The sequence below is a fragment of the Centropristis striata genome, chromosome 14 (genome assembly GCF_030273125.1).
Source record: "Centropristis striata isolate RG_2023a ecotype Rhode Island chromosome 14, C.striata_1.0, whole genome shotgun sequence".
NCBI lineage: Eukaryota > Metazoa > Chordata > Actinopteri > Perciformes > Serranidae > Centropristis > Centropristis striata.
Genome location: NC_081530.1, coordinates 23,577,104 through 23,599,674, shown reverse-complemented (window position 1 = coordinate 23,599,674; position 22,571 = coordinate 23,577,104). Strand labels below are relative to the sequence as shown.

Sequence of the window (22,571 nt, the reverse complement as noted above, 5' to 3'; positions counted from 1 at the left end):
GCTGCATTATCAGTACCTGCAGCAGCATCAGCAGCTCTGTGCTGCTGCTGCTCTGCCTCCAAATGACGCTTAGTGTATTTGTCGTTTCCCTTCAGGAAAAAAAAACTCCACTTGGGTAATCTCTGTTCACTTCATAGCCTATAACGTCGGTTATTTCAGATGTCATCCCTCCCAATCCCTCTTGACAGGCATGCGCCATCTCCATCCCGATTGTTGGGTGAAAAAGTGGGCAGTTCAGGATTTGATATCTGGCTTCACTTTCTCTTAACTCCCTCCTTTTTCTTTCACCGAGCCTCGGAGTCGGTCGGTCCCAGCTCCCATCATACCTGCGCAGCAGAGCATCCTGAGCCGCTTTCCTCCCAACACACAGGACAGACGCACTGCAGCACGCCGAGCGGAGCTGACGGAAAATACTTTTTACAGCAAGTCAATCCATCCTGCATCAGCTGAAATGCTGCTGAGAAGAAGCCGGTACGCTCTTTTTGTTTGTTTGTTTGTTTGTTTGTTTGTTTGTTTGTGCTTGTTTGCGTTAATGATACGCAGATGATGCGGTCCAACTTCTTTTACATTACAATGCTATTTGTAGTAAAATTTATAGTGTCATTAAAGAAAATGAGCCTCTTTACCAGTTAATTGCATAGTTGCTGTCCTCAGAGGAGGTCCTGAAATTGCGGCCAGTTGTTCATTTTCTCCCCAGAAAATGTCATTTTGTGGGACTGACGCACTTAGTTAAGTATAACTTTCTTCTAATTGGCTTTGTGCTTTTTTCTTTTGGTTTCCCTTAAGCACCAGGATTACCGTTTGCTATAAAATGTCAGAGGATACTAAAAAAATAAATGTCCATCCCAGTTTCCTAAAGTCCAAGGTGATGCCTTAATTCCAAAACATCCAAATCTATTCCGTTTAATGTGATATAAAACACAGAAAAACAGGAAATTTCCAGATTTGAGAAGCAAAAACAGCATTTTCTTTCTCTTTTTTTGTATGAGAAATGATATTTTAGAGACTAATCGTTTATCAGATAGTTAATGTAGGCGATAATCTTTCTATCAGTCGACTTATTGATTATTTAACTAATTGTTGCAGCCCCTTAATGAACCTTCCAGCTGTTTCTTAAAGGCTTGTGCTTCTTCCGCCTCCTCCCCATCAGTCCCCATGATTCTCAAATAATAGTTATTGTAATGATCTTCCACACAGGTGAGCATGAAAATGTCCAAGAGACTGAATGAAAAACTGTGACAGCATTGACTCACTGTTCTCTGCATTTAGAAAGCAACACATCTGGTGCAAATCTGTATTTCATTTAAATGCTGTTATAAATGGGAGTAAAGCATTGATGGATGCTACTCACTTTAAGCTCTGAAATGCTCATGTGCCCTGAAGGAGACACAAAGAACCAGCTTTTTGTCTTGAGTGCACATTTGTCCTCTTCTGTCTATTGTCTCCACCTCGGGGTTCAGGTAGATGCCATTAATGGACAGGTACAGAAGAGATAAAGTTTTTTTTTAAAAGATCAGACTTTTAAGGGTTTGTCTCTTATTCATGGTCTAGTGACCAGTGGAGCAAGTCAAGCTCTGATATTGTTCCGTTCTAATAATATTTGACCCATCTGTGGTTAAATTCAAAACCATTAAAACTTAAATTTAGTGGCCTAGTGTTGATATTAAGCATCACGTTATAAGAGCAGATGCTCAGCAGTGTCTCCTGATTTATAGCAGATATTTCATAATTTTCTATGATGGTGTGCCATGTTGCATAACAGCAAGGACATCTACTGCTGCTGATGACCAAACAGCTGCAGGGATGAAGTTGTAACTATGGATGAAGTCTGTAACAGTGTTTGTGGAGGATAACGGCCACCGAGCAGCCAGGTTTCAGATTTCTCAATCACTTGCCAGTCCTTTATCCCCCCCCCCCCCCCATTAATTCATACATTTTTCTGATAAAGTAACAAAATTATTTTGGGTTTGGGGTTTGATAGGTGGCTCTTACATCTTATGTACCGTACTTACGTCATGTACGCAATATACTGAACTTACATATCAACACCCTCTTAAAATAAGAGCCCATGTAATTTTTTTTCAGTGTTTTTTGGTGATTTTTCCAGAGGTGGCCAGCATCATGATGATGATTTGGGCAAAAAATGATAGGCTATTATTTTAAGAAGGTGATGATATGTAAATCAAGTTTTTTAGAGCTTCACATTTAAGAGTTCTTCATAAGAAACAGTAGTTTAATCGTCCTTTTATGATTGTCAAGCCTGTGTATGTGAAATTGATGGGTCTGATGAGGAAGCAGACCACACCTCAAAACATAGATCAGGAGAGTCATATCTGGAATAAATTATCCGTCAGTTTTCCTAGTGCAGCACAGAGGGAATCCACAACAAAGCGTGTCTTTGCACGGTTTATGAATGGACTGCCATGCACAGGCTGTGGTCAGTCCAAAGATTTGCTGAGTCAGGTCTGAGACCAGGTGTTTGTTTGATCCGTCGACTCTTTCCCAGGCATGGTGGGTGGTGAATCATGTGGTGGGTGGCTCTTCTCAAATGGGTCATCTTGTCCGGAGACAGACAGTGGGTTTATTGGGAGGTGGGAAGGGTTCCTTTGAGCGAGGGCAGCACATCGGATGTGTGGAGGTGCGATGTTTGATGGTGCAGTGAGTCGGAGGAGTGCTGTTGAGTGAATAGTTCCTGTTGGGTCAGGCAGGGGCAGCTTACTTTGCTCTGAAGTATAAACTGTTCTGGATGGCTGTGCAACATCTGGGAATTTGGGTTGTTTCGGATCTTGTGGTTTTGTATGAAATAAGTGTAATTTATGGAGGATTTTCTGATGAGTTTTTTCTGGTGCTCAGTTAACAGATGAATGTCATCAGCATAGAAAAGCAACAAGCCTATTAATTGGCTGTCATTTTACACTTTTAATCTGTTAAATGGGAAACATTCATTTGTTGACGAGAGCAGACTTGTACCTATGAAATTTAATACATTGTAATTTATATATAACCCACATAATCGTGAGGCTGTAGGTGCAGCTATTTGTGAACCATATTGACATTTGTTGTAAGGCAGTGACCTCTAGTGGCTGTAGTAATAATGACAGGAGCAAAGGGAGAAGTCAGGTGATATGGTTGGACAAAAAGTCCAGCCCCGCCCAGACACAAACACACACAGAGGACAAACAGGAGACAAACAGAAAAACACAAGGGAAGGGTAGAATAACAGAAGCATAAAGGACGAGGGAGAGGTACAACCGGAAACCATGACACCAGCACAAAGCGGACTTATCAGTAAGAGTTAAAACACACTGTAACCCTCAAGCAGATAGCATATATTATTGTATATTTAAAAACCACTAACTGTTAGCCACTGTCATTGTCAAGCTAACAAGCTAATACACAACATAAACATGTAAAAGATGCTCACTACACTTGCCATTCGAATACTTCTGCTAGTTGCTGCACTACTCTTTCACTGGTCAACCTAGCACATGCAGCGCAGGTGGGCGGGGTGTGAGACCAGATCCAGAATTTCACAACAAAGGGAGAGAGATTAGGTGTGCATCCACCCCCTTCATAAAGTTTGTGGAAAAAACATGTTAGGCAGAATATCAATCATAGCAGAGTATTTTTACATACTTTAAAAGGCGTCTGCAGGGGGACTAAGGGAAGAGTTATATGTAAACTAGAATGGCTGTCGGAGGGTGCAGTCGTCCGCCAAGGCCAGTGGTGCATTCACATGCTCCTTGGACCGTCCCATTCCCACAGTTGGGAAGTTGTGTTTTATTTTGTTGTATTTTATTGTTTAAAATACATGTTTAAAGTTACTGTTTTCCAGTATTTTTTTATTATTCTGACAGTACATGAATGCAGCACAAATGCCCTATCTGCATTGGTAATTAAAGTGAAAATGAATTTGTTCATCCGCCTTGTAATTCGGATCATTTCCACTTCAAATTTAATGGGTTCTTCTTTGATCCATGCTTCACCTTTTCACCAAGATATATGACAATCAGGCCAGTAGTTTGTCTGTAATCCTGCTGACAAACAGACAAACCAACCATGCTGAAAACATAACCTCCTTGGCAGAGGTAACAATAAGCTGCCTTCTTAAAAAATATATATGTTTTGTAATTTATGTTAGATTTTTTTCCTATTATATATTTAGTTTGAACTGTGCCATTGTAGTCTTGAGTCAATAAATCTAAAAAAAAGAGAAAGAAGAAGAATAAACATTTATGTGGTATACAAAAACTTCGGCAAGACTGGTTTTTCCCTTTTAAAACCAAGTTCCTGTAAATTTTAGTGATGCCTCATGTCCTTTGTCCTCTATCATAGACTCATCACTGCTAAAGCTCAGTGCTTTTCACTGAGCTTACATCAGTCAAATCTGTCTCGGTATGTTTGACCTGCTAAAGTGAGATCAGGAGCCATTTTCCTGCTTGTTGGTGGAGACGAGGTTTGCCTGAGTTGACCTTGATGCAGAGTACTGCAGAGGCCACCCACATCATGTAGTGAGCAAGCTTTTAGTTGTCAATGCTACAATGACAACTAAGGCTCAGCATCTGATTACATGTTCCTGCTTCATTATTATTCATCACATTTAAATTTAAAACTGACAGCATTAAAGAGATGCTTAAAGTAACTGATGTCAATCTTTTTTGCTTACTAGTATGTTTCTGCAGGAGGAGGAGACTGGATTAGTTGTGCTTGTGAATAATGCATCGGCTGCAGTTTCCAGACCTGTAAATGCAGTGGGTGGCATTGATTTTAGCTTGACTTGTCTTCATTGTTAGTCTCATTAAAGAGAGCAGAGCTGCAGAGTGCCTGCTGGTGATGACGGCGAGGACAAAAATTGTGCAATCTTAAAAAAGTCACAAAGCAAGCACCCAGGATTTTCCCCTCTGTCATCAATCTGAATGCACAAACTCTCACACACAAAGCACACCCTCACAGCAGTGATACCATCCGAAACAGTGTGCAGTGTCTTAATGTGGCCCTTTGTACAAAAGCCTGCTCCAGAACGATTCTTAGTGGTTTTAAAACTTCCTTTTCCATCCTTGAAAAGAAGCAAGAGAAAGGAGAGGGAAAAAGCAGCTAAGTGTGCCAGCGCCCCGTCCTTTAATTTTCCTGCGAGGCCTTTTGTGAGGGAGTCGGCCTGAAGTGAAAGCACAGTGTGCAGCTGTCCTCCTGGCCCACTGCTCGCTTTTTGTGCGGCGTTTTCCCGTCAAGAATACTAATAGTGATACCAGCGCTGTGGAGTCCGCCCAGCTGGCTGAAGAAACAGACAACAATTATTCTGCCATCAAAGAAGTCCATTTAATCTGACACAAGTTAGCGAGCTGTGTTTGTGCCGAAGTGTTCGATACACAGATGCAGAAAAGTTTATCAGTGCTTGTTTAACGCTTGGCTCACTTCTGTGGATCTGATTGTGACTGTGGATTTAGTAATTTTTCCAAAAAAGGTAGAATCTGTGCCATTTATACACACATTTATACTACTGTATGCTAGTTTAGACGACTGAATTGTGTATAAGTGAGACATACTGCCATCTTATGTCTGTTTATTAAATTTCTTTTTGACAGAAGTGAATGAGGCTGGCACACACACACACTCACACACACACACACACACACACACACACACACACACAAACACGGTTCTTCTGTACTCTTTTCAATATTTGTCCATGAAGAGAGCGATTTAGGAGCTTTTATTTTAGCAAGTTTTGTTGGATTGGTGAGTCAGCAACAGTCAAACAATCTTTAGGAGTTAAAGAGTTTCTCTGTCCTAAACATTGCTTACATAAGTACTACTTTGTACTGCTACTAGTACATTTCATAGGGAAATATTGTACTTTTTTACTTAATTACATTTATCTCAAGTGACTTTTCAGATTTACCCTCCTGTTATGTTGTGCGTCAAATTGACCCATTTCAAAGTTTAAAGAAAAACAAAAAAAGTTAAGTCTTTTAAAAAAAAAAAAAGAAGAAGAAGTAAAGAACACCATTGCACTAAATATTGATTGAAATTGTTAGTAGTGGAGTTATTAATGAAGTATAAACAATGTTTATTGGGATTTTTTAGTTTCTGACACTTTTGGATAATTAAACATGCCCCAGGTCAAACTGACCCACGAACATTATTGCTGTTCCTGAGAAACAAACATAACAGGAGGTTTAATAGATATAACCATCAAATAACCAGTTTAAAAAAATAAAAACTCTGCATAACTTTTACTTTTGATTGTTATAACAGCTAAGATATCTATATTTAGTTCTCTTTAGCAGCACTTATGGTGATAAGCAGTAACTGCAGGTGTGTTTTGGATCTGTCCTTTACTTTTTTTTAAGTTTTAACGTCTGTAGTCATCAATCTTTTCTTTGTTCATTTGTCCGTAGTAACTGTTTACTCTCAAGGCTACCAGGGACCAGAAAAAAACAGAACACCGCTTCACACATTAGTGAGTTGAATTAGTCTTTTAAATTAGTTCGGCCAACCCTCTGATTTTTCCCGGGAATGTCACCACAGAAACACAGTTCATAATATTGCAAAAACAAGGTCTTTTATCACCAATAGAGTGACTCAAAATACATGTTTTTAAACGTACTTTAAGTAAACTTGTGCTTAACTTCGGTTAAATACAACAAGCTCAAGATAACTTCTGTATATGGCTTGTTTTGTCCATATAAGGTCAAAATATTCACATCTGTGACCTGCAAGTTTGAGTAAAAAAATTACTTTTCTTCCAACAGTTTTCAACTAATTGATTCATGTAATTGTAAAGTAGAAGTCGTTTGGAGCTGCAGAGCTGTGTTTTAATGATGATTGAACAATTGCAGCTTCCTCGTGGCCGCCTCTCGAGGTTGTGTGAGGTCGCAGCGAGCGTCCTGCCATGCCTGCTGGGTTAATAACAGGGCCAGACTGGTGACGGGGAGCTGGCAGGGTGCCTCTGGGCTGAGACGCCGTGTCATTAGCTCCCGGAGGTGATGAATGGCTTGTGGTCGGGAGGCTGTGCTCCCAACTTCCCTTTGAAAACCAGAGAAACTGTTCTTTTATACTTCATAGTTGAGCTCTGAGATACGTTTTTCAGTGTCTCGTGGGACTTATGTGTTTGTGTTTTACACAGGTTATTGGGATTTTCTCCACATGTAGGCTTACAATATACAGTCATGGAAAAAATATTAGACCACCCTTGTTTTTTCCTTGCTTTCTTGTTCATTTAATGCCTGGTATAACTAAAGGTACATTTGTTTGGACAAATATAATTATAACAACAACAAAAATAGCTCATAAGAGTTTAATTGAAGAGCTGATATCTAGCCATTTTCCATGGTTTTCTTGATAATGATTTTGGTTATTATCAAGAAAACCATGGAAAATGCTCTAATATTTTTTTCCATGACTGTATATGTACACTCTGCAGCCAGTTTCTGAGTTACAACTAAAACTAATACAGTCTAACACAACAATCATGCAGTCAAACTTATCATTAAGAGGGTTATAATATTCAGTTTTGTGTTGATTAAACTTAACGTTCATTTTGGAGGCTTTAGTCTCTGTTGTAGTTCATTTTACTGAGAGGTGTTTTTGATACTGTTTCATAAGATGTGTCACTTTATTCTATTTTTAGGTGCCTTTTTAACATTGAGCCAGGGACAAACAGATGGAAATTAGACTTGTAGACTAATTTTGGCTTATTTACAGTTCTTTTTTCTGTTGATCAATGAACGTTGTCCCTGTCAAATATACTAATAAAATACATAAAAATGTTCTGTATTTATATCAGTAAGAGAAGACTAAATATAAAACATCTCTTAGTATAATTATAATGCCAGTTTCTATCTTTACCCAGTATGTAACGATAAAATCATTGTTTTTTGTTTTATTTCCCACCACTTTAACTCAGAAACTGAAATGTCTTAACAACTATTTGGATGGAGTGGCATTCAATTTTGTACAGGTGTTCATGGTCTCAAGGAGATGAATTTAAAGGTGACCCCCTGACTGTTCTTCTTGTGCCACCATGAGGGTGAACTTTATGGTTTGGAGTTAACATATCTCAACAATTATGGAAAGCATTGCTATGAAATCCATGTTCTCCTTGCTGCTAAACAAATATGGTAACATTAGTATTTATTTAAAAAAACATGGGTGCATTATAAGACTAAGTGCCACTAGACACACACATGAAAAAGCCTTGTGGTGGTTTTGCAACCTTTGTTTTTTCGTTTTGCATCTCTCTCTAGCCGTTACGCATCTTTTCATGGTTTTGTGTCACTTTGTGATAATTTTGTGAGTGATTGATTTGTATAAGTGTATTGTGTTGGTTTTTTTGGGTAATTTTTTGGTCGTTTTGTGTTATTTCTGCATTTCTTTGTGGTCAGTATGGGTCTTTGAGGGACTTTTTGCAAGTGAAGGCCCCTGACACATAGGGCCCCTGGGTTTGTGCCCAGTACATTTGTTCAGTATTTGATCCATGAGCTCACAGAACCTCACAGATCTACTAGCATGGCTCTTAGTCTTGATTTAATGGAATCCGCTCCGAGAGACAGATTTTTAGATAATCTTTAGGTCGAAATCCCTCTGTTTTTATACATGCTTTATGTTTTATGGTCTTTTTTTTTTTTAAACATAAGCCTTTGTGAAGCTTTCGTTTCTAATATATTTCTGCTGGTGCAATTCAGCTTTTAACAGTATTACATAATGAAAGTCAGAAAATAACAGTGTAACCTTGAATCTGTTGAGTCTATTTGCTGCTGCATAAATACCTCTGCAAAGCTAAAATTGCTGTAATGCTGCTGTAATGAAGGTAGACACGGGTTTGCAGGTAGTGACCTTTAATATTACAATAAATCAGTTTGATGAGGCTGAATCAGCACAATACATCACTCTGACAATCAAAGGTTAAACATGTGTGAAATTGGAAACTGGTAAAGAGAAATCATCGTTGTCGTTTTGTGTCCTTTCCTACCCCGAGTTTACTTTAGCATTGCTTTATGTGTCTCATATTTTACCTACTAATGATGATCACAATAAAATCATGTTCTGTTTTTACTCTTTAATTCCACAGACATGTCCAAATACTTCCATTTCTCATCGCAGTCTGCCGGCTCACTCTGGCCTTCCCTACACAAAATCCCTCTGCATCTGGTACGTCTGCATTTCCCCGCTATCTCTTACTTACAGTATCCATCCAATTCAAGACTATAAGATATTCAGTCATGGAAAAAAATATTAGACCACCCTTGTTTTCTCATTGCTTTCTTGTTCATTTAATGCCTGTTACAACTAAAGATACATCTGTTTGGACAAATATTACCATAACAACACAAATTGTTTATCAGACTTTAATTTAAGAGCTGATATCAAGTCATTTTCCATGGTTTTCTTGATAATGATTTTGGTTATTATCAAGAAAACCATGGAAAATGGCTAGATATCAGCTCTTAGATTAAACTCTTATGAGCTATTTTTGTTGTTATCATTATATTTGTCCAACAAATGTACCTCTGGTTGTACCAGGCATTAAAATAAACAAGAAATTGAAGAAAACAATGGTCTGATAATTTTCCCATGACTGTAGATAAATATATATATAAGACTATATACATAGAAGTAAGACACGCTTTACGCTCTCTCTCCTGCAGATGATGACGTCCAGCTCCAGGTGAACATCCCTCACTCAGGTCCAGTTTCCGCCCCGCTGGGCAGCTCCATCTCCATCCCCTGCTTGGTGACTCTTTCCTCCTCCTCCTCTATTTCACCGCGGGTCAAGTGGACCGTGGTGTCCGGTGGCGTGGAGACACAGATCTTAGTGGCGCGGGGTCAAAGGGTGAAGGTCAACGAGGCGTATAGAGACCGCGCTGCCTGGCTCAACTACACTTCCTCCCCTGATGATCTGTCGCTCTGGCTCGGAGATTTGCGTTCCAGTGACTCGGGTCACTATCGCTGCGAGGTGCAGCAGGGCCTGGAGGACGCCAGCGACCTTGTACAGCTCAAGGTCAAAGGTAATGAAATAAAATGTCATCACTGCAGTTTTTGAAAGATTTAGATGAACAGAAAGTTGAGTTTGACTATATTCCTTTGCTTATATTACATATATTAACATTTATTGGTAAGAAGTTGTTGTTTTAGGAGCGTTTTATGACATCTGTATATAAATATGTGCTTATTTGTGTGTGTTTAGGTGTTGTATTCCACTACAGAGATGCTTTGGGTCGCTATGCGTTTTCCTTCCACCAGGCCCAGAGAGCCTGTGAGGCCATTGGGGCACAAGTTGCAACTCCTGACCAGCTGCTGGCGGCTTATTATGACGGCTACGAGCAGTGTGATGCAGGCTGGCTGGCAGACCAGTCTGTCAGGTATCTCATCACCTCATTAACATTATTATATTGGAACAAGCAGTTGGAAATTATTTATATCAATGTGAGATGCTCATACTCGATGAAACACTCATGCTTTTATGACTGCACCTCTTTGTGCAAAATGCTTATATATTATTTGTTTATTATATTTTTATTTTATTTTATTGGTTATATATTTTTTCGTTATTTTATATTTATTTATTCATTTTTTTTATTTTATTTTTTTAATGTTATATGTTGACAAAAATGTAACAAATAAGTTAAAAACATTTTTTGATTAAAGCAAAAATAATAAATAAAATTAACCCTAGACATGTAGCAACTCTCAAAATAGGAATTCTAACAAACAACATCAATGAACATCAGAAAAACAAAAAATCACATGTCCGAAAAAGGAGTAGGAAGAAGTAAAGACTTCAGGGAGTCCAGGATCTCTCCTATAATTTAAAGCCATGTTTACAAAGTCTAAGGTTAATTTTACGTTAGAAACGCTGATTGTTTCCATTCCTACAGGTATCCAATCCAAGTGCCCCGTGAAGGCTGTTACGGAGATATGGACGGCCAACCAGGAGTGAGAAACTACGGGACGATGCACCCAGATGATCTGTTTGATGTTTACTGTTATGTGGAGGAAACTGACGGTTTGAATAATAATACTTATTTCTATAAAACCAAAGCCTGAGTAATGTGTTCAAAGGGACATTTTTCATTTGAAAAATGAACGTATTGCCCTCTGTTAGATCATCTACATAGCCTACAAACTTTTTCCAATAACTTCAAACAAATCTTTTTCTGTACAGCAATTTCTTTTTGTCAGCCAACATAGGTGACACAGAAAAAATTGGCCAATAATATCAGTTATGCCACTATATCACTAGAACTACATCTACATATGGTACATACAGTAAAATGAGATATACTTTGTGTTTGCAGGGGAGTTGTTTCATGACCCCGTCCCGCAGCACTTGGCATTTGATGAAGCGCAGTCATACTGCAGAGCAGCAGGAGCAGAGCTGGCTACAACTGCACAGCTGTACTTGGCATGGAGTGAAGGTCTGGACCGCTGCAGCCCCGGCTGGCTGTCTGATGGTAGCGTGCGCTATCCCATCATAACCCCTCGGGATCGCTGCGGAGGGCCTCAGCCTGGTGTCAAAACTATCTACCGCTTCAGCAACCAGACTGGCTTCCCAGAGCCATCAAGCCTTCATGACGTGCATTGTTTCAAAGGCGAGTATTTTTGAAAATGCATTGAATATGCATTGGCAGTGTTTTTTAAAAATGTTTCTAAATGTAGTTTTCTACATTTCTGTCCTCTACAGATAATAGAAATACTCCCACTGATTTTCCGGACTACGTAGCCACAGAGCCTGAGGACATTGGACAAGATGTTGTTATTCTTAAGGAAACAGATCAAGAGCTGCAACTGAACCAGCATGCAAAACAAGTGGAGCTCAAAGCTCATTGGGTTGAATCTTTTCCCATTTTGCCGACATTTTCTCCTGAGGAAAACCGTGTTGACACACATCAGAAAGTTGAACCAGACACAAAAGAGTCTCCTCTCAACACCACACCTACACTGGACCTCCTCCAGACATTGATTGAAACTTCATCTCCGACAGAAATGAGCTCCCAGGATCCGACAGCTCTGATGAACAGCACTATCAGCACCACAGAAACCTACGACTCCCCTCGAAACATGTCTTTACTGCCGAGTGTTTACAATGAGACAAATTCTGCCCACAACTTGAACTCCAGCTTTAACCAATCTGAGTCTGAAAGCAGCACAAGGTTTCCCGAAACAACTTATGAACCTCACACACACAACCAGACAGTTCATCCTGAAGAGATTACATCAGAGAGCCCGGCGGACTCCCAAGAAACACAAGAGCCCAGTTTGCTTTTTGACAGCTTCCAAGCAAATTACAGCGAGACTGACAGCAATCACACTCAGGAGGAGAGTTTCTGGGAGGTGACCTCTATGACCCTTGACCCTGTGGGTCTAGAGGAGACGGCAGAAGAAGATCCTATACAGGTGTTTCTCTCAACTCAGGCCTCAAAAGAAGAACTTGTAACGCAATCAGCTCAAACCACAAAATCTTCCATCATGGAGCTAACATCAATGTGGGCCAATGTGGACGGGTCTGGAGATGTTTCTCAAGGTATTTCAAGCAAACATTTGATTTTCCAAGTCTAACAAAAGTACAAACATCAATATCTTCAGGGAATCATTTAACATTTTAGGATATAAAGTACACCTTAAGGTTCAAGCGTCGAGGTTTCTTCAGACATCATAACAAACATTCCCAGGGAGACATAATTTAAGGTGGAATAACTTTAAATATTGCATGACAATTAGATTTTTCTTTGCATTTATTGAGCTTTATTGTGCCTAAATGACTCAATGTCCCAAAATGACAAATTCTTCCCTTAGTGGATGTATTTAAAGCTCTAAAAATGTGTTATGCTTTTTTCCAGAGAGTGAACTCGACATCAAAGCAGTCAGCTTCATCCCCACATCAGATTCTTCGCCTTCCAGCTTCACCACTCATGAGTCACCCTCTGCTTCATCTAGCAGTGCCTCTTCTGATCCTCAGACTGCTCTCCCCGATCCGACCCTCTCATCTGGTCCACGTTATTCTGACAAACTGGGCTTGGACATCCTCTCCACAGCACCACAGCTGTGGGAGTCCCCCAATTCTAGACAGGAGGGAAGTACCAGCTTAGAAATCGAAGACACGGTCACTCTGGAAAGTGAAGGAAAACAGCTGCACCCGACAAAGTCAGAAGACAACCTGGTTTCTGGAGTAAGTTTAGCCACCACTGAGTCTCAAGGTGGGTTGAACACCTCCCAGCTGCCTACTGAATCCTCCACAGCACGGTACCACACATCAGATTACATAGTGTATTTGGATAGTACAACCACTGGGTATGAAGAGGCAAGTGGACATGAACTCGCTACAGTTAATGCAATGCTGGGAGTAGACGTTAAAGTCGCTCCAACCATTGAAGAGAATGTTACAGTTAGCCAAATCTTTGAAGAAGAAAATAAAGTTACCCCAACTATTAAAGAGGAAGTTACGGTTACCCCAACCCATGAAGAAGAAATCGAACTTTCCACAACTCTTCAAGAGAAAAATCAAACTTTCTTCTCACTGGAAGAAGAGGCTAACGTCGCCCCAATCCTTGAAAAAGAGGTTAACATTACTTTAACCCTTGAAGAAGGAGCTAGCGCTGCCCCAACCCTTGATAAAGAAACTACTATTTCCCCAACCCTTGCCTTTGAAGAAGAAGCTCATGTTGCCCCAGTCCTTGTGAAAGAAGCTAGCATTGCCCCAACCCTTGAAAAAGCAGTTACTGTTGACCCAACTCTGGAAGAAGAAGCCAGTGCTGCACCAACCCTTGTCCTTGAAGAAGAAGCTAACATTACCCCAACAGAAAAAGAAGAAGAAGCTAACACTGCCCCAATCTTTGTGAAAGAAATTATCATTGACCCTACAGAAGAAGAAGAAGAAGCTAAAGTTGCCCCAACAGTCGAAGAAGAAGCTAGCATAGCTCCAACAGCTGAAGAAGACGTTACTATTGCCCCAACGGTAGAGGCAGAAGCTAATGTTGAATCATCAGATGAAGAAGAAGCTAATGGTGCACCAACAGATGAAGAAGATGCTAGCATAGCTCCAACAGTTGAAGAAGACGTTACCGTTGCCCCAACAGTAGAGGAAGAAGCTAATGGTGAATCATCAGATGAAGAAGAAGCTAATGGTGTATCAATAGATGAAGAAGGAACTAGCGTAGCTCCAACCCTGGAAGAGGACTTTACCGTCTTTCCTCTCGATTCACAAACATCTAACTGGGCTCTTCTGACCACCACTACTGGACCCCAGGAATCACTGAATCATCTAGAGTACAGTTCAAAACATTCCTCCATCACCTCCACGGCAGCTCCAGATTCCCCCTCAAGCACAAAACCCACTCCGGCTCCCAAAAAGACGACCACCACCACCACCACAACCACCACGCACTGGTCCAGACGCAGCTGGAGCCCCACCACCTCGGCTCCGAATGTTTTCCACAAGACCTTCATGCCGCCAGTGGATCAAGGTCTGGTGGATGTTGAGTTTAGTCTCACGCAGCCGCCCACGCTGCTTATCTTGCCCAATGAGAGGGCGGCTGTAGGCGGTGCAGGGAAAGCTTCAGGTAATGTTAAAGCCACTTTCATCAGCCTAACCGTCCTCCTCTTGCTACTCGATGACGCACTGATGCACTAAAATCCCTGATCTGTCAACTTTGCTCCATTTTCTGTAAAACACCTCCCCTTCCTTTTTTTCAAACGACTTCCCACGTTTGTTTCACTTGTTGTCTCAGAAAGCCCACTCACCCTTCTGACTCCCCTCGCTTCACCTTAAAATACTCCTCACTTTTTCTCCCCCGTCGAGATACTCACACTGGGACAGCTCCCATTTGACATTTGTCAACAGCCCAGTCTTGTTGTGCATGATGTTTTTTTCCCTCCTCATCCAAAGATTGACTTCTGTGAAGTACTGTAATATACTGATGTGTTCATGAATGAGTGTTTCAGTGCTTTTCTGCAAGAGTGATGGTGATAGCATCGGTAAACATTTTTTCAGCGTCTAGATGAGTGGATTTTGATTGCAAATAATACATCTCTGCACCAAACAAGTGCAGATTATTCTCTTCACCATTTCTTCCTGCTAACTCACAATATCTTCTGCAGTAATCTGGAAGTAACTTGATAAAGGGACTTGATCTTTTTTTCTGGAATGTAACAGCAATCAGTGCAACAGCAATAATGTTTATATTTAATCCATAATTTCACATCAAGTGTCAAGATTGTTATTTTTTCTCAGATTTTCAATCTTTTATTGCTACCTTAGACAGTCAAGTATCAGAAGCACAGTTTGTTATTATGTTCAGAAGCACAAATTATGCTCAGTATTGATTTGTTGTGAGTGGTAGCATTTAGCAGTATGTTTTTAAATCTCAGTGTTTCGTGCTCATGTCTTATTGTTTAATCATGATTTGTACATTATTGTGTTTTAGGTGTAAGAATGATAAAAATCGACTAACCTATGTCTGCTTCTCGTCTCACCTTCACTTGATAAATCTGTTATTTTGTTTTTTCTTCAGTCTCAGATGTTTTAGTTTTCCGTAAAATGTAAAACAATTAAAGCTTTCATAAAGCATGAAATGTTAGGCATGGTAGGTAGGGTAGCTTCTGGGGCTCCAGCCCTGAATGTTTTCTCAAAAGCTCAGAATGTTTAAGGTTTTTAAGAAACTTTCAACATTGTGTCATTTCCCCTCACCTTACTTGGGAAATATCATCGTCAATAGGTCAGCCCTAACATTGTCACGGGGGGTTGTTATATGTTACTACTACTACTATGATAATACCAAAAGAAATCTAATATAATGGGGTAAATCTTTTTCTGATGGCTTAATATTCAATTACAGGTATTTTAGACCACATTTGACTTTGTTGGGGATCCTTGATTTGCAATAAGAGCAGCCCAGATTATTACGGGATGGATTCAAAATTGCATGTTTGTCAGCTAAACATTTGCTTTGTGAACTTAACTCCAGCATTGTACAACAAATATATATAAATGTTATGTAATGTTACAGTAACATCAGACAGTGTTGTATCTTTTTAGGAGGCAGGAGTAAAAATTTGTTAACCTAACATTTGTTGTAATAGTTTCAGTATGATGCTCTACAGGATGTTTTTCTTTCCTTGGCAATTAACCCGTTTCCCCCCTCAAACAGCTTTTTTTTTTTAGAGTGATAATTAACATTGTGTGCAACTTTTCCCCTTAGCCCATTTTCACTGACATTTAGGACATTGCATCTAAAAAAAATCTTTAATTAAATCTTTTAGAAATAGATGAGATTTTAAATAGATGAGAGAAGGGGCAATATTTATTTTAAAAAAAGAGGTTATTAAAATGGAAGTATGGTTATACAATAGTAGCTGGTACATCCAGAGTGATTTAACATCTACGTCCCAGTGATACACGTGTGCTGCAAGAGCTCACATTTAAATTCAAGGCTGCTAACAAGCTCCAGTTAACCTAAGGTTGCAGTTACGATTTACTTTGCTTTTGTTGTATACACAGCACTATGTCAACAGTTTTTACTACCAGCACGCTACGTGTCATGGTGAGGAAAAGCATCCACATAAATGTTTGTTTACTGAGGCAAGAAACCTTTTTTAAATGTGCATCAGTAAATGAAAATTGCACAGATTGGGACATGCAGATGCTTTTTCTATTTTTTCCACATTTAATCTCATCTTCAGTGCCTCTATTAAGACTTAATGTGGTGAGCAGTGATGATTATATATATTGGACTGTTCATGGTGATAAAAGACTGGAGACTCAGCAGTTTTAAGACAGGTGGAAAGCCACCACTCATTCAGTAATCGAAATTACTGACCTCACATAATCACCCGTAGACAATTTATTGTTGTGTGCTGTTTGAACAAAACTACACAAACACATGGAAATCATGCAGACTTTTTCCCATAAAAGGGTGACAATTGAACCATAGAAAGCAAAAAAATCAAAGCCCATATTCCAACTCGGGTCACAACAGAAGGTTTCATTTTCTATACTTTTCTAAACCACAGTTGTGTATTTTTCAGCAAAGCGAAATTATCCTTTTACTTTGAGTGCACATGATTCTCATTTGACTTGTGTAAAACAGTTATTACACGCATATACACACACACTGAACCAGAGAGAAGTATGTGAGTGTGCAGTATAATGACAGACACCGCAGAGATCTTGTTTATGGGGTGTCATGGAGCAAATAAACCAAAATCCTCTTGTAAAAGGTTTAATTTCAGTTTGAAGATGCATGCCTTCCATTTTGCTTTCTTTTACAAATTTAGTAAATTAAACTAAAACTCCAACCACTCGTTTTCCTTTACCAGTACTCTTATACCACTTTTTTGCAGGTTAATTATCACTTTTTGACTGAAGTGAAGAAAATATTCTCCTTTGCAGCATAATACTCCATACAGGAATTCAACAGTAAAAATATTCAGTTTTCCAAATAGGTTGACACAAAAACTTTTGTGGGAAATTACATGATCTGACTAACCAACAGATTTGTATTTTATTTCCACCAAAATTACTTTTTGGTTACTTATTTTCTTAATAATCTGTGATTCTACCTTTTTTTTAATTAACATAATTTAAAAATGTGGGTAATGGCCCTGTGCAAGCATTTTAGAAGCATTGAAGAAGAGTTGCAAGTGTGAAACAAAGGCACAGAAGCTATTTGAGTCGCCAGCTACATTGTCAGACACTGAGTAGACACAAAGGGTTTTTGACACAAAAGATGCAACACCAGTGTCTTTATCTCTATTGTGTACTTGTATGTACCATAACATGTTTGACATACTATAATACCTAACAACCAAAAAAAGACAGTGTGCTTTGGTAGAGAGTTACTTTTAGAACAGATCACAACAAGGTCTGATGATCATCATGTGTAACTGTGTCTTTGACTTGAATCTGTAGTTTTTTAGGGGTATACTATGCAGGATTTCCTGACAAAATACAAACAACAAAAACAATGTATTTATTCTCATTTTGGGACGTTTCTGGGAATCACCTTTGGGACCCAAAACTATGAAAACAGCGGACACAGCACTAAAAATGCAAATAGACCGAGGCAAAATGCCAAGTAGGCAAAGCTTTTCGTAAAACGAGACTGAATCTGGGGTTTGCTTTCACTTTCATTAAGCTGAGATGAGGAGAGGCCAAATTAGAATGATGCGTTTACAAATAGAAAGGGACAATTCCTGCATAGTATGCCTTTACTTTTAATGTTTTGAAATATTAAACCCAACAAACAAAATACCATTCATTATAATGTACTGGGGTGAATGCAGCTCCAAGTTTCTGTAAATCAAACTGAAACTTTGTGGGCAGAGTTTAACATGTAACATGCATTTTGGTTCTGCGTGATCTGTCCCCCAAGACGCAGTCACAAAGTGTAGTTTTATTTGGCGTTATTAGGGATCCACCTTTCACAAATATACTTTGAGAGGTTTATTATAATAAAGAGTGTAACATGAAGAAGACAGGAAAAAAGAAGGTCTCAGAAGTGAGAGATGCACCAAAGAAGACAGAAGAGGACCTAAGGAGTTTGATCTCATGTGACACTCTGAAGTTTGTCCTCTGCTGCCATCTGTAGGCTCAGGTGGCAGTCGGATGCTGGTGCTTTAACATGTAGAATGCAGTATAATATATATTTTATATATATTATATATTTGAATATATCTATCTACCTCTGTCAATGTTTATGGTCACTGATGTAAGTGCAAAGCTGCAATTACTGCATTTAAGTTAATTTTTCCAAGTCTTTTGATGCAGAAAATAATTTTTTATCCAAATACTTATACTTAATACAATACTATATAATACTTGAGTAATAGGACACACAGACAGTGGGCTGTGCTCTTGAATATTTTCAGCAGCAGAATAACCTGAAGCTACCCTCTGTTTTGTTTCAGATGCTTGTTTGGACGACCCCTGTCTCAATGGAGGCACGTGTACTGACAGAGACGGACAGATTCAGTGTCTCTGTTTGCCAACATATGGAGGAGATTTCTGTCAGACCGGTGAGTGGAAATAGTTTCTGTTAAGTCTGTCAAACAATTTGGCAAGCTAGGAGCTTGTATATAATAAAAAAGAGGCCTTCATGTGACTGTTTCTGCAGCATAAAACCTCTTGAGGCATTGTAAAGATTTGTGGATGTCCTGTCTCCTCCTCTGTGCTGTTTTCAGACCTGGAGCGATGTGAACCGGGCTGGGATAAGTTCCACGGTTTCTGCTACCGGCACTTCAGCCAGCGTCTGAGCTGGGAGGTTGCAGAGCAGCACTGCCGTATGCTGGGAGCTCATCTAGTGTCCATCTTAACCCCCGAGGAGCAGAATTACATCAACAGTAGGTTCAACAACATGGTTTGTCCTGTAGGAGTCATTTATTGTGTCTTGAAGACTGAATATAATTGACTTATTGTCCTCACCAGACAACTACAAAGAATATCAATGGACTGGATTGAATGATAAAACCATTGAGGATGATTTTCAATGGTCTGATGGAAACCCACTGGTGAGGAATATGAGAAACCACTCATACAAAAGAAATCCACACAGAGCATCACAGGAGAGATGCATCAATGTCTAAACATTTCTTTATTATTATTATTTATTAAACCTGTATTTTACCAGGGTTGTTCCCACTGAGATTCAGAATATTTTTTACAAGGGAGCCTTGACCAAGACAGTAGCAATTAAAGTTCACAAACAGCAAATGTATTAAGTTATAACAGTAAGTAATAAGTAGGACACAGGACAAGTGCATTAAGTGGTGAAACATCATTAACATCATTGAATTTCAATAATATTCTGGTATACATAATGTGAATTCCCCATATAGTATTAAAACCCTTGGTGAGTTCACACATTTAATTTGAATACAACATTTTGTATTTTATATAAGCTTTGGGAAAACCTTTGTACAGGTTAAGTGATTTTTACTTTTTTAAATTATATTTATGATGGCACATTTTACCAAAAACAGAAGTAAAATACAGGAGCTGTGCTACTTTTATATGATACAACATCAGGAATAATTAAAAAGAATCATATTATTATTGTGGACCGAGTTTACTTCTCCGTGTCATTATTTCTTCCTGCACATTAAAAACAAACTGTCTCTTCTGATGCAGCTGTATGAGAACTGGTACAGAGGGCAGCCTGACAGTTATTTCCTGTCCGGTGAAGACTGTGTGGTGATGGTGTGGCACGATGACGGACGCTGGAGTGACGTACCCTGCAACTACCACCTCGCATACACCTGCAAGAAAGGCACCTGTGAGTAATAAGAATTAGACATTCATATGTATATGCACCATCATACTAGTCTACTTTATTATTATTTTTAATCTCTTTATTTTAATTGTATTATTATGTATTTGTTTTAAATGTTTTTTATTTTTATTTTCTTACTTTTACTATATGTATGTGCACCATCATACTAGTCTACTTTATTATTATTTTTAATCTCTTTATTTTAATTGTATTATTATGTATTTGTTTTAAATGTTTTTTATTTTTATTTTCTTACTTTTACTATATGTATGTGCACCATCATACTAGTCTACTTTTTTTAATCATTTGATTTTATTATTATCGTTATTATTATTATTATTATTATTATTATTATTATTAGTGGTAGTATTAGTAGTAATAGTAGTAATAGTAGTAGTAGTAGTATTTATTTTTTTCATTTTATTTATTTATTTTTAATTTGTGTATTGTTTTATTTTACTATATATATATATGTACCATCATGCTAGCCTTTTTTAAAATATTTTCCTTATCATTATTATTTTTATTAATACTAATATTATTATTATTTTTATTATTATTATTATCTATTTATTATTATCCATTTATTCAACTACATTCAGAAGAACGGTATAAATGTGAACAACATTATGTGTAAGCAAGTGTAAAATTCGATTTACTCTTGCAGTCTTGCGATAAAGTATTTTTTAAAGAAGGACTTATACATTTGGAGGTCCACATTAATGTTTTCAGCTCCCTCGTGTGGTTGTTTGTGGCTGTTACACCATCACACATCAGCCCCAGTGAGGACCTAACTTGTGTCAACTCTTCCAACAGCTTCATGTGGCCCACCACCCAAAGTCAGAAACACCTCCATCTTTGGAAAAGTTCGACAGAGATACGAGACCAATGCAGTTGTGCGTTATCACTGCACTGACGGTTTCCAGCAAAGACTGAATCCTGTGATCAGGTGTCTATCTGAAGGCAGGTGGGAGAGGCCCCAGATCCTGTGTGTCCCTGGTAAGATAAGAAAAACCCTGACAAACAAATCTATATTTCTTAAAAACTTTCAAGAAATGCTTCTAAATTCTGACTTAAAGTAGAGTGTCTTTCCATTGTCATATTCTGAATAAAAGTAGAATATTAGACTGCATGTAAACATAGTCATTGTTAAGAGAATAACACCAGCTTTATCCTTTAATACATTATTGTACAATGGTTTTGAATTCCCTTTCAGAGTCCGGAGGTCCAGACCAACACCCTGAAGTGACGTCATACACCAACAGCAACTTTGCTGCTGCCGAAGACGATTTTGAAGCCACTAAAGAGACACCGCAGTACTGGGACATCAAGTTTTAAGAAATGTCAGCCATGCTTTCCTTCCTCGTCTTCCTTCCTTACATTCTGCTGTTGTAACATGAAAAAGGGTGCCAAGAATCAAATGCTTTTTACCAATGAATGAACGCTCACACAGGACAAAATAACCACAAACTGAAGCCAAGAAACCTGAGTGAACAGACAGGCTTTGCTTTATTTTAATGTTGTAAAACTTTCCTACTTTTTAATGTCCTTTACAATATTTTCTACTGAATTTTGGCTTAATGTAGTGAGCGAAGAAGAGGTTTGAAAGAAAAAATTCATTAAATGTGTGTCTCCAAAAGTATCCAGTAAGAATGGTTCTCTTTGTGGTTTTTGTTTTATCAGGAACCTTTTTTTAAAAAAAAAAATGGTGCTATTGTCTTTAAAACCTTTGTCTCCAACACAGATATTTGTTTTCCTAACAACTCCAAAGCACAAAGTCAATCTGAACTAATAGTCAATAAGTACTGTACATATATTCCTTTTTCACACCTGTGGTTATTGCTGTCTGCATTCTTCTGAAGAGAAACCTTTTATTTCCAGCAGACGCAGTTTTGTTCATCAGCTTTATGTTGTAATAAAGTTTTGTAGAACAGAACGAAGAATAAATCGTTCTCTTATTTTACCCTCAGCTCCGTGTGTGGCCTTCATTTCATTTACATCCTGCACTCCGTCTGACAATACAGCAGAAACATCCTTTCCTGATGAAAGGAAAAGTTTGATGTATGTAATTTTACTTAAGTAGGTACATAAGCACAAATGTGAGGTAGTGCATGTGTACTTAATGTGAATATTTATTTATTTATTTATTTTATGCTACTACATACTTCTACTCCACTACATACATACAGAGTGAAATGTTATACTTGATGTTACAGCACTAAATTTATCCAACAGCATGTGATCAGTTTATAAAATATACATTGTTATAAATATAAACTACACAACAGTATAAACAGTTATCTGTTT

The 22,571-nt window shown here is 38.5% G+C and overlaps 1 protein-coding gene across 1 annotated transcript; it reads left to right on the top strand.

The window, feature by feature from the left end:
• The first annotated feature begins 380 nt into the window (after nt 1-380).
• LOC131985508 (brevican core protein-like) lies at nt 381-22,233 on the top strand. The gene is made up of 14 exons (XM_059350661.1): nt 381-471; nt 9,071-9,150; nt 9,648-10,007; nt 10,187-10,361; nt 10,878-11,005; nt 11,298-11,591; nt 11,684-12,523; nt 12,840-14,558; nt 18,904-19,011; nt 19,177-19,335; nt 19,421-19,503; nt 20,123-20,267; nt 21,081-21,263; nt 21,481-22,233. Exons 1-14 carry the CDS (start codon nt 452-454, stop codon nt 21,600-21,602), a joined length of 4,416 nt encoding a protein of 1,471 aa, XP_059206644.1. The 5' UTR covers nt 381-451; the 3' UTR covers nt 21,603-22,233.
• Nucleotides 22,234-22,571: the final 338 nt, after the last annotated feature.